The 12998-nt window shown below is 38.6% G+C and overlaps 2 protein-coding genes across 3 annotated transcripts in view; both read right to left on the bottom strand.

Moving 5' to 3' along the window:
* The window catches only part of LOC133279422 (transcription initiation factor TFIID subunit 4-like), a 243767-nt gene that overhangs the window by 149272 nt on the left and 81497 nt on the right, over window positions 1-12998 (bottom strand). The window contains exon 11 of the mRNA XM_061473128.1: window positions 414-544. Coding sequence (XP_061329112.1) covers window positions 414-544 — 131 coding nt within the window. The remainder of the gene's footprint in view (window positions 1-413; window positions 545-12998) is intronic.
* The window catches only part of LOC133279421 (granule associated Rac and RHOG effector protein 1-like), a 340966-nt gene that overhangs the window by 118734 nt on the left and 209234 nt on the right, over window positions 1-12998 (bottom strand). The gene's annotated exons all lie outside the window — the stretch shown is intronic.

Consider the following 12998-nt stretch of genomic DNA (forward strand, 5'->3'; position numbering starts at 1 on the left):
TTTAAAACAAATTGGTAGCTTTTGTAAAATATTAATATTTGTCACAGACAACAACATGTAATTTTACCATAGATTCCTTTATATTGAAACAATTTTGATCCAATCGGTGGATGTCTTGGTTGAAAAAGGAGATCAAGAATCAACGGTCTTAGTCACAATTGATGAGCAGAAATAGCTAAACAGATGCTCCATGCTAGACACTTTAGCAGAGAAGGATGAAAACAACTCTATCATAGAGAAGGAAGACAGATCCGGCAAGCAGTACTATCACCCTACCACCATCTATTTGCTTAGGCATGCTTTGCACAGAGAATGACACAGAACACCTACTGTGTGCTATGCAAAAACAGCATCACACTGCATCATTCTGTAATTATAACATGGTAACAAAATACCTTCCTTTGCGCACTTACTTTGTATGATTCCATGCGGTGCTGGGTTATCACTCTTAATTTTTCTATCATTGTTCTTAATCTGTTTTGTGTTGCATGGGAAATAAAAGTAACCACCTCAGCTGGCACATCAGTAATTCCTATTTTTTTAGCTAAATCAAAAAACAAAATGAAATAGAATTAGCTTACCCCCCAAACACAAGCAAACAAACAAACAAACCTGACACCCTCTAAAGAACATGAAGTCAGAACTTCATATTCTCGAACAGAAAAATCTGCAGCAGTGTATTTATATGGCTTTGGTGATACATTCACGACCCCCTGAAAAGACGTGCGATTACATTTCAAAAAGTTTGAAAAAGCTATCAGAGCTTTTTTTATCACTTAGAAATTTAAGCATTTAAGAAATTTTATTGAAATTTATCCTCGTATATTAAAACAAAGTATAAACAATTTGAATTCTCAGTTGACCTACACAAGAAAAAGCAATTCCTTTATTTTCAGAAGAACTAGTGAAGGTTAATTTTGGTATCAATGAGATGAGGCTGCAGCCCAAAAGATACTGTTGCTTGCATACTTTAGCCTACACTATTGGCATACTAGTGATAATATAAATTGTTTAGGGAAAAAAACTATTAAAGAAATACTGTCATATTAACAACAGTTATTTAGAAACACCAGTTGTCCCCCAAACACTGCTAAAATACATATTTGTAGTTATTTGGACATTTGGTACTTTGTGTTAAGATTATATGAAAAGCAAACTCTCTACAGTCTAATGTATTAATATATTAAAAAAAACACCTGAGCTACAGAAACAAGAATATAGGTAACACTTAAAAATTCCTAAATTCATAATAATTCCTGAATACTGGATATAAATTTGTAGATATTCATCTAAGCTATAATCCTACAAAGACACATATATGAGTAGTGCCAGTGGGACAGCTTTCTGGATAGAAAACTCTGTGCGTCCACACACAAATATATATATATTTTTTACATATAAAAAATCAGCAGTTGCATTTTGTATGGATTATTGGACGGACCCACCACAGAAGAGTTAATACTCTGATGACACTATCAGTTTTCCACACAATGAACACAAGACTTTTAAAAACGTTTGTGAATATGTTTCTGATATGTTAATGCATACACAAAACAGCACAGGAAATTTGTTTGAGAATATAGTGGAAAGTGCTTCCTGAATGGCTAATTACAAAAGTAATCTTCATGTGTGGGAGGGGTCCCCAAGCAGATACAACATGAGAGGCTTAATTACAAGTATTTGTTTTGTGAGGCATTCCTAGCTTTACCTGGCCAAATTCAAGAGCAAGAAACCATCACACGTCTAAAAAATGAGGACGAACAAGTGAGCAGAGGTCTTAGGGGAATGTACATGTGTGTTATTTCCATGATACGATCTGAGGCGAGCTGGCAGCGTTCACCATAACTCCGGCCTTGGGTCAGCACTGCTCCATCAACAGGGCAGGGCGGCGGACACCAACGCCGCTGACAGGGTGCCCTGCGGCAGCTCCACTGAGGTAAGGCCGACACGCTGCACGGCCATGGCTACCGCAGCCCTCGGTCGCCCGTCTCCATCTTCTGATCCGCAGTGTCCATTTCAATGTCTGTTTTATTGCATCACTACAGCACACCATTCCGGCACTTCCCAGCGCCCAATTCCCTATGCCATATATATATTTTTAATGACTCTTTGAAGTTGTTATCTCTTCAGCTAACTTAAGCCACCACCGACTCCACACTGCATGCGTTACCTCAGGGATTTTAGCAATATGCACGTATGCTTTTTTTTTTTTAAACTGATTTCTGCTTTATTGCAGAAAGAAGTTACATCTTTCTTGGTGCCCAATTTGCCTCCTGTAATAGAGAAGGAACTCTGCTGGGGTTGCTGAGAGCTGAACGCATGTAATGGAAAGCAGACATACGTATTCAGATCCCCATGCTGCAACTGTTACTCATGCAAATTAAGTCCTTCAAGTCAGAAGGACTATTCATATTGGTACGAGCTATTTGTGCAAGTCAGACTTGCAATATCAAGACCTACTTGAGCATGCACCATTTTATTATGCAAATGTGCAAGCAAAGCTATCAAACAAAAAACTCTAGTATGAAAGGTAAAATGTAAGTAAGAAAGGAAATTTAATTAACTAGTGTCCAGAAAAGAGGTGTGAGATGGAATATTCTGCTGAGTATTCCAGGTAAGGGTATGAATGAATAACTGGTAAAATAATAATTCTTTGAATTTCAGCAGTGTAACTACAGCTACCCAACTTCCTGGAACACACACAATCCTTTCATAATAAAGAACTATCACCATCTTGGTTTTTCCACAATAAAGGTTTTCCTAATTTTAAAGACTTTTGTTCTAAGTAAATTCAACCATTATGGGGTTTGTCATCTATTCAGCTCATCAGAAATTCAATAATCAAAGAACTATTCCCTGAGACACTTGGTTCCTAAAGATTCTTGTCCTATATCCTCACCATCAGCCTCTGCAATATCCCAGTAACATTCTATTCCTGAAATCCCTCAACACAGTATTTTAAAGTTCAGAAAACTAGCTGGAGGCCAGTTATAAATGTAGTCCCTCAGGAATCTGTGATGGGACTTTTCCATCACAGAGCAGAGACAGGACACCTGACCCAAACTGACCAAAGAGGTATTCCATAACACAGCACGTCATGCCCAGTATATAAACTGGAGGCAGTTACCCAGAAAGGCTAGATCACTGCTGGGGTCGGGCTGGGTATCGGTCAGTAGGTGGTGAGCAGTTGTATTCTCTTCCCTTGTTATTTCCCATATTGTTATTATTATTGGTGGTAGCAGCAGTGGTTTTGTGTTATACCTTAGTTACTGGACTGTTCTTATCTCAACCCATGGGAGTTACATTCTTTTGATTCTCCTCCCCATCCCTCTGAGAGTGGGGGGGGAGGAAAAAGAGGGAGGAGTGAGCAAGTGGCTGCATGGTCCTGAGTTATCGGCTGGGCTTGAACCACGACAACTGCCTACCGGGGCAGTAGCACTGATGGAAAGCACATGAGACTCTGGTGGTCAGGAAGCTAATCAGGATTCAGCAGTTCATCCTGGCAACAATGAAGACTAACAGCATAGTGGTTTTATCAACAGCAAAATGGTAGATCAACAGTAATCAATACATCAAGGGCAGAAATTATTCCTTTTCAATCATCCCGCATCTAGAATATTGCAATCAGTTTTGGGTCACCTGGTACAAGACTTGGAAACACTTGAGTCATGGGAAAAGTCACCAAGACAGTTATGGAGCTATGATTCCATGGGGTTAGAGCATATAACCTATATGAGGACAACCTGAGGGTTCTTTAGCCTAGAGAAGGCTTAAGGGAGAGGTTATTGAGGCAACTGAGCCAGACTCTTTATTGAGGATGCTTGGAAGAAGAATGAGAAATAAATTCATAAACTAAAAAAGCAGAGGTTCTAACTGCATATAGAAAAGAATTCCTCATTGTGAAGATAATTAAGTACTGGTACACATTGCACAAAAAAGACTATCCCACCTTCCAGGCTTTTAAGACTCAGCCAAACAACACCCTAAACAACCTTGGTTGAATTTAATGTTGACCCAGCTTTGAACAAAAGGTTGGGCTAAATGACCAATCAAGTTCTCTTCCAACCTGAGTGATTCAATGATCCCTGTCCTCCTGCATAGCTCCAACTTCCTCCCATGTTCCTTATTGAACAATACCCTTAGTTCCCTCATACATCTAGGATCACCCCCTGGCATGTCTCCTAGTCCATAGCTTGCTAGTTGGGCATAGTCTGTTCAGCCTGAGGACACCCTGGCTAGTCTGTACAAGAGTGCTGATTGGCAGCCAACCAGACAGAAAAGCAAAGATTAAGGTTGATTTCCCCCTCACCTGCTGATTTATCAATGGATTCAAAAGTTACCTAAAGGGAGAGAGAAGGCAGACAAATAGACTGATCAATCACTTAAGGCTATCTTTCTTTGGAAAACAGGCTAAGGAAGAAAGAATTCAAAACAAATTTTCCCCAAAAATGAAATAGTGTCAAGAAACCAGACTACAAAAATACAAAAAGATAAATTTTTTAAAAGTCAAGTTGTCATGCACAACATTCATTACATGTGGAAGCATCAGCATGTCTTCCCTGCTCCCTGAGTATCAGAAGCAAGGTGCATTCCAAAGCTGTATACTACATGATGATTTGGCACACTACTTAAATTGTTGTATTGTATTTGGGGCAAGGATGGGAAAATTACCAATCTCATCTACACTTGGAAAGGCTGGCCTAGTTATATTTTCATAAACAGTCATGCATACCCCTTTTATTGATCTGCTGACCTAAGAAAAGTTCTCATACCATCATTTAGAGATCATCACCTTTTGCTTTCCACGACACAGAGAAAATGCCAAGTAGAAACTGAATCTCTGCAAAGGGCTGTAACTGCTATTTTTCATGTTTCTGTATTGGAGTCTTAGGTTGTTTGTTTCTTTGTCTAAGCTGCTACCTTTCCTCCTGAGTTTTATCCACTCTCATTTATAAAAAGCATACTGGAATTCTGTCTTACATCAAAGGAAAATAATGATGACCTCTAAATAAGAAATTCCTGAGATATTTTTCTAGTCTGCATAATTACTTTTAACAGTTTTAATATCATCAAGAGAGATGGAAGAGAGGCTTCTCTTCCCTTTGCAAGTTTCCCTAGACTGATGATGATAAAAAGAAATATAAATTATAGTTTTCAGGAATGTGTGTATACACCTATATAATACTACATATACTTAATTGTATCACAAACCACAAATACCCCCAATATATTATTCATCATTCTAACCAGGTCAGTGGTTCATCTACAGGTATTTTTATTTAGGTCCTAGCATTCTGGATTCCAGTCTTAACTGCACCATTTGAACACTGCAATAGTCAGTCATAATATATACACTTACATACATACAGAAACATAAAAACCAAAGAGAAAATTAGGATTAAACAAACAAACAAACAACCCCACCCCCAAAAAAACTCCAAAAAACCAACCAACCAACCAAAAAAACCAAACCAAAACCACCTTAGTTCTATCAACAGACTGCTATAATCTATCTTTAGTTAAAAAAAGTTTAACTTGTTTCTGACTTTTAGGTGATCAACTTAATGTGTTCTTAAAGTTCAATAACGTGGCTGCCTTAATTTGTAGTTTTATAACCGAAATTCTGCATTTAAAGCAGTAAGGAGACATACCCTTGAAAGTAAAACACAAAGATATGTGTAATTTGAAAAAGGTTGCTTGCTTTTAAATAATAAATTTATTAAATTTAGACATTTTTGATAACAAGTATATGCTTCAAGTCTTTAAAATTACTTTAGCAATGCAATTCTGAAATTTTCCTAGAGCTATGATAAAAACATCATCAAGGATAACAACAGAAATGGATCCAGAGCAAAGCAATGCTCCAAGTTATAATTTTAACCACTCTCTCCACTTGAATTTGAGTTTTCATATTTTTAAAGACAACTAAGGTCACATTCTTCATTCATATGTTCTTGCCAGAACTCTACTACACCAGAGCTGTACAAGATCATCAAGAATTAATGACTGATTGCATGAACACTACAATTCTTTGTGGAATGACTGAGTTTCAACACATTGTCAGCGGCATCAAATGCATCTAAAGCATTCATTTGAGTCACACTATCCTACATGAGAAACATAGAATCATAGAATGGTTAAGGTTGGAAAGGACCTTAAGATCATGTAGTACACTGAGAGCAATAGGTGGTGGGAGTTTCAAACATTGGGATACACGTTTACCAAAAGCCACCTGGTTGGTCAACACCAGAGGATCTGCCAACAGGGATGGCCCAGTCCAGTCAGAACTAGAAGGGGACACCATTCCTGTGGTGCACCTAAAGAATTTGCTGGGGATGACAGTCTGAGTTATTCCTGCTTCAGGTAAAAGCAAACCCACTCATGGGATTGCTTTTGCTCAGGAACCCAGATGTACTTGGTGGGTAATGCGGGAAGATGGGGAAGTCCAGTGTGTACCTCAAGGGGATTTGATTTTAGGGGAAAACAGCCAATGAACTCAATTGTATGCTGTTGTCTGCTACGTAGCACTTTTATAGCTCACCAACTAGATATCTTCAGGTCACCAGCGAGTGTCCCTGACTTCCCTCTGACCATCATCCCAACAAAGAATGAACTTTGATTAAACCAGAGGAGTTCTGTGGTATCATCATCAGGCAACGATCCAACACTGCACACCATCTCTCTTTCTCTTAGTGACTGTTATATGAGATGGAGCCTGACATCATGGGCTGGATGGACTCAGCAGCTTTATAGGGACTGGTCCATGCACTAAGGAATGATATCTCTGTGTGTGTGTATGTGTATATATATATATATGTATGAGATAAGAGTGATGGTATATTGAAAATGTGGGATCATAGCATGATGTGAATGGTATGGAATAAGGGGTGGATACTGTCCTGGATTCAGCAGTAGCAGTCATTTTTCTCCTTCTTAGTACCTGGTGCAGTGCTGTGTTTTTGACTTTCAGCCTGGGAACAACGCTGATAACACCTATGTTTTTAGTTGTTGCTCCGTAATGTTTAGTCTGACCAAGGACTTTCTGAGTCTCGTGCTCTGCCAGGGAGGAGGGGAAACCAGGTGGAAGCAGAGACAGGACACCTGACCCAAACTAGCCAAAGGGGTATTCCATACCATAGCACGTCATGCTTAGTATATAAACTGTGGGGCAATTACCCCGAAGGGCTGGATCGCTGCTGGGGTCAGGCTGGGTATCAGTCGGTGGGTGGTAAGCGGTTGTATTCTCTTCCCTTGTTATTTCCCTTATCATTATTATCGGTGGCAGCAGTAGTGGTTTTGTGTTATACCTTAGTTACTGGACTGTTCTTATCTCAACCCGTGGGAGTTACATTCTTTAGATTCTCCTCCCCATCCCTCAGGGTGTGGGGGGAGGAAGAGGGGTGGTGTGCGAACGTCTGTGTGATTCTTTTTGCCGGCTGGGCTTAAACCATGACATTATTGCAGCATTTTCTTCTACAAAAATGCTTTTCTTCCTAACCAAAGGGGTACTCCATACCACAGCACATCATGCCCACGATGTAGAACTGGGAGCATTTACCCGGAAGGGTCAGATCACTGCTGGGGTCGGGCTGGGTATCAGTCGGTGGGTGTTGAGCAGTTGTATTCTCTTCCCTTGTTATTTCCCTTATCATTATTATTGGTAGCAGCAGTAGTGGTTTTGTGTTATACCTTAGTTACTGGACTGTTCTTATCTCAACCCGTGGGAGTTACTTTCTTTCGATTCTCCTCCCCATCCCTCCGGGAACAGGGGAGAGGAATGGGAGGGGAGTGAGCAAACAGCTACGTAGTTTTTCTGAATTACTGACTGGACTTAAACCATGACAACACATCACACTAGACCATGTCACCCAAGGCTCTGTCCAAACTGTCCTTGAATACCGCCAGAGATGGAGCATTTACTACTTCTTTGGGCAACCTGTTCCAGTGCCTCTCCACCCTCACAGTAAAAAACTTCTTCCTTATATCTAACCTGAACATCCCCTGCTTAAGTCTGAACCCCTTACCCCTTGTCCTATCATTACAGTCCCTGATGAAGAGTCCCTCTCCGACATTCTTGTAGGCCCCCTTCAGATATTGGAAGGCTGATATGAGGTCACCACTTAGCCTTCTCTTCTCCAGGCTGAACAGCCCCAACTTTCTCAGCCTGTCTTCATATGGGAGGTGCTCCAGCCCCCTCCCATTATAAGTTATAATGTAACTGTCTTATAATGTTGTAACATTAGCAATCAATTAAGTTGGTATATAAAACCAGATTCTCTAATGAACATGTACAGTAAGCTCCAATCTCAACATAAGAAACTAAATTATTACAACTATAGACATCGATAAGAAGACTGGGAGCAGTTCACACCTAATCTAAATATAAACAATGCAATTTGTTAGAAATTTTACTAATGAAAAAACCCACAATCCAACCCTAACTCTACACTACGTTACAGAAGTATTCCAGATGTCATAATGTAAATACATCTCCTCACCTGCCACATCTCTGCAGGTGACATACTGAAGTTTATAGGAACTAGAGAAAGTCAATGTATTTGGCATGCTCAATAACTTGTGATTTGGACTATACAATACCCAACAGCTTTTTTTCCTGAGAAAAAGCAACTAGAATCACAGTAAACACCCCTCTAGGTACATTTCAAGTGGACCTAAACATGTCATTAGGACAATGCACGACTTCAAAATGCTATGCTTAACAACAAGTACATGTTAGAACTATTTCCAAACACAATCAAAAGTTATGTCCAGAAGTATTTAATGAGGTCACCCTGATAGAAAGATGCTGGTAGAAAAACTGATATTAAAAAGAATATTTCAGTTTGAAGACAAATCAACTCATGGGTAAAAAGTTAAAAGTTAACAATGAAAACAACCAAGTCACATCAACAAAAAGTGCAGAGAAAACAAAAAATTACATTCACAGTCAATCCAATAGCTCAGAATTTCAGAACCCACAACTGTAATCTAAGCAGCTATAAAACCCCTCAAAAGTAAACCAACTAGAGAAATAAGTGTACTTTTATGTTAGAACTGCTCTGTATATGAAAGAGCAATCATCAGTAGTACAGTTTATCTCATTCAAACATGAGCACAACTGTTGACAAACAGATGAAAGAGGATGACAGAATGACTCTCTTATTAAACTAGTAACAAATGCTTTAAATAGAGGCTCTGAAATCTACTGGCCTGGTTTCATGAAGGATATCCCAATCAATTTTTAGATGATTTAGCAACATAAAATGTCATTTAGAGTATCCAAATTTAAAATACATACATATGCATACAACTGGGCTACCACTGTGATGCAACATACAGAGTAGATTTAATACACTCCAGAACACAGAAAAAAACATATAAGCTATTTCCTTATGTTTTAACATGCATTTTTACAGCAGACATGCAATTTGAGTGTGACTGAACAAAGAAAGAATCAAGGCAGAACAATTATAAATCATAGAATCATAGAATAGAATCATAGACTAGGGTTGGGAAGGACCTTAAGATCATCTAGTTCCAACCCCCCTGCCATGGGCAGAGTCACCTCACACTAAACCATGTCACCCAAGTCTCTGCCCAACCTGGCCTTGAACACCACCAGGGATGGAGCATTCACAACCTCCCTGGGCAACCCATTCCAGTGCCTCACCACCCTTACAGTCAAGAACTTCTTCCTTATATCCAATCTAAACTTCATCTGTTTAAGTTTTAACCCATTACCCCTTCTCCTATCACTACAGTCCCTAGTGAAGAGTCCCTCCCCAGCATCCTTGCATGCCCCCTTCAGATACTGGAAGGCTGCTATGAGGTTTCCACGCTGCCTTCTCTTCTCCAGGCTGAACAGCCCCAACTTTCTCAGCCTATCTTCATACGGGAGGTGCTCCGGTCGCCTGATCATCCTCGTGGCCCTCCTCTGGACTTGTTCCAACAGCTCCATGTCCTTTTTATGTTGAGGACACCAGAACTGCACACAATACTCCAAGTGAGGTCTCAAATCTCAATCAGACAGGATTAAAAGAATATATCACATGTAAAATAACAAAAAGGTAAAGCTGTAAATTATGTTGAGCTTAACCCTACAACTGTTGCATTAACAGAGACAATGGCTTAATTCTATCAAGCCAAGCTTCTCTGAAGCTGTTTTAAGAAAGACTGCAGGCCTTTTAACTACTGGACTAGTGGAATTTGGATTCATCAGCACATTTTCAAGCTTCATAATAACTGGCCTGCACCACTATGCATGTTCTAGCCTACCTTTATTTGGATGAAGCAAGAGAATCCAGTACTAATTTTGTGATAGGCAATGTTGTAGGTGTATGCTGTGGTGTCAATGCAATAACCTTTTTCCAAAGGAAATTTATAAGAAGACTAGAAAACAGACACAAATACAGTATTTTATAAAATCATGCAACAGAAAAAAATATTTCTTAGTGCAGGTGTAAAAATAATTCCAAATGAATGTAAAAGAAAAATATATATGATGATCCTCAAATACATCTTTTATACATATTTAAGTAAAGATAATTTGGAAAATACAAGATGGGCAATTAAAATGTACTCAGTATGGCCAAACCAGTCTCACATTCCTTAGAATTTCACATTTGTAAATATTCCATTTAGCCAGTGCTCTGTAACAATAACAAATGAAGTAGAAAAATAGGGTGAAGAACACTGAAAGTGAAAGAAACAATGTAAGTCAAAGAATACAGTATGCCTAACTTGAGTTTCAGTGTTATTGCATTAAGACAATTAATTTACGGTTAAGATTCTCCACAAGTTGTGACATTTTAGGGATAGCCAATAAAAATAAAATGGCATCACCTGGCTGCAGAAGAAATCAGAATTAAAACAAAAGCTGTGGGAATTAATAAACTGCTGCAGATTCTGAGCTTGTGAGGATATCATGCTTGGTTGACCACAAAATATAAAGCAAACTTTTTAGAACAACTAGATGTTCTAGAGACCACCCACTCCCAGTCAAAAGACTTCTCAGGAAAGCACACAACATAGCTGTTCCCTTTCCCATGGATTTAGTTAGCAGGCAATATAAAAACAATCAGCTTTTATCCCATCCTTCACTATGTCCTGCTATCTTTCACTAATATTAAATACTAAATATAAAATACAGTGCATCCTAATTCTTATCCGCTCTCAGAAACAATGCTGTAACAAAGTAATTCCCAAGCCAAACAGTTTCTATTTTCACAAGATGGTTACAAACCAGAGAAAACTATTATGCTTAAAATAACCTGGTAAGTCATATTGTTTTATTCATTAAAGTGTCACCCCTTTTGGTAAACAGTGGAAATGTAGCATGTCACAAACCAGCTTCTAAAACCTCACTAATACAGCATTCTTACCCACAAAAAAAAACCTTATGAATGAAGGTGAAACAATCACGGAGGTTATTTTTCTTTTTTCTTTCCCATAAAACCACATGAAAAAGCTAGGATTTTTCAGCATTATTTGTGAGGGTCTAATTGGCTTATCTTGCCCTTTAAAGAAATACTACCCATTTTACTAACAGGGTTAAAGACCTTGAAAGTTTTAAGAGTTTGTATGCACATCAGCATGCACATGCATGAAGAACATCAACCTGTCTCCCAGCTTCCCAAAAATAGAAGACTTACAACTCTTTGCATACATTTCATTGTGCTGTGCTGTCATGTAGAAATATCAGGGTTTAAAGTTTTACGATCCTGAATGGAATAGCGAAAGAAATACATTAAATGCTAAGAAATAGCCACTCTTGATTTTGCATCAAAAGCATTTGAAACAGTCACAGCCCTGTCTTCCTACATGAACAAGTGACAACGATAACCAGCTAAAGATGACAAGATACAGAATTGGATAAGGAAGCAAGTGGGAAGTGGATCAATATCTTTGTAATGAATTAACATTCAGTTACTTCTCACATATAAAAGGATCAGTAATAATATTAGTAATTTAGATTTAAAATAAAGTTTGGATAATAACACTGCCAAGTTACAGTAGAGATAAGAATGTACAAAATATTAAGAAACCTCTTTCGCTATAACTTTGAGGCATCTGACTGAATAGCATCTGCTCTTACTTTAGCAGTTTATATTCTGACTGGTGAATGGAAGCACAATTTCTGAAACAGCCTTTGGGGAACACTACTGAGTTGCTTGACAGAACTCTTACTCAGAAAAGAGAGAAGGAGATTAATATTACAGAAAACTCGAAAGACCTAGCTTCTGAGAAAGGAAAGAAGAGCAGTTTCCTAATACTGTACATACTACAAATCTCTCTTTTGCTAAAACATTAAAAGCATGCCCTAAAACTAAAGTGATTAAATATGAATAGACCTAAAGGTAGAAAATAAGGTCTGTTTAAGTCCTGTTCAGGTAAAAGTAAGAAGAAATAATGCATTTTATCTCATTTGTCAACAGGCATAACAAAAAGAGAAGAATGAGGACTCACATAACATTCTTTTTCCTAATGTGCTTGAGAAGGTCACAGCCTCCTTTGCTTAGTTCGGGTGTGTCTAGGCACAGCAACATATGGTAAGACTGAGTTTTGTCATGAACTTACAATGTCATTATTTTAAGTGCCCAGTAGCACAAATGACTAAATTTGTGTGTGGACCTATGCAAACAACAAATCTGGCCACACACAGTGAAAACCAAGCTTCTAAAACTTCAAAATCAGCTGAGGGAATTCTCTCCTCAAGAGCCACAGATCCCAGACAGTAGCCACTAGTGGACCCCACAACCACTTTCAAAACTATAAAAGGCTTCATGTAAAGACAAAATAAAGCTGTAAAAGTGGCTGCAGGAGATCACTAGGAGTGGCTGCTCTTCTGGATTCACTGCTTTTGAGAAATAAATCCCTACAGTTGCTTTTAAAAGCTTTGAAAGTTTCATTTCAATTATCAAAACCAACAAAGCTTCAAAATCAGCCATAGGGATTTGTTCCTCAGAGGAGCAAACCCCAAAAGGATATAAGAAGGAAAT

The sequence above is a fragment of the Pezoporus flaviventris genome, unplaced genomic scaffold, assembly GCF_033815535.1.
Source record: "Pezoporus flaviventris isolate CSIRO_AGI_PZ_B2104156 unplaced genomic scaffold, CSIRO_AGI_Pfla_v1 ptg000077l, whole genome shotgun sequence".
Lineage (NCBI taxonomy): Eukaryota > Metazoa > Chordata > Aves > Psittaciformes > Psittacidae > Pezoporus > Pezoporus flaviventris.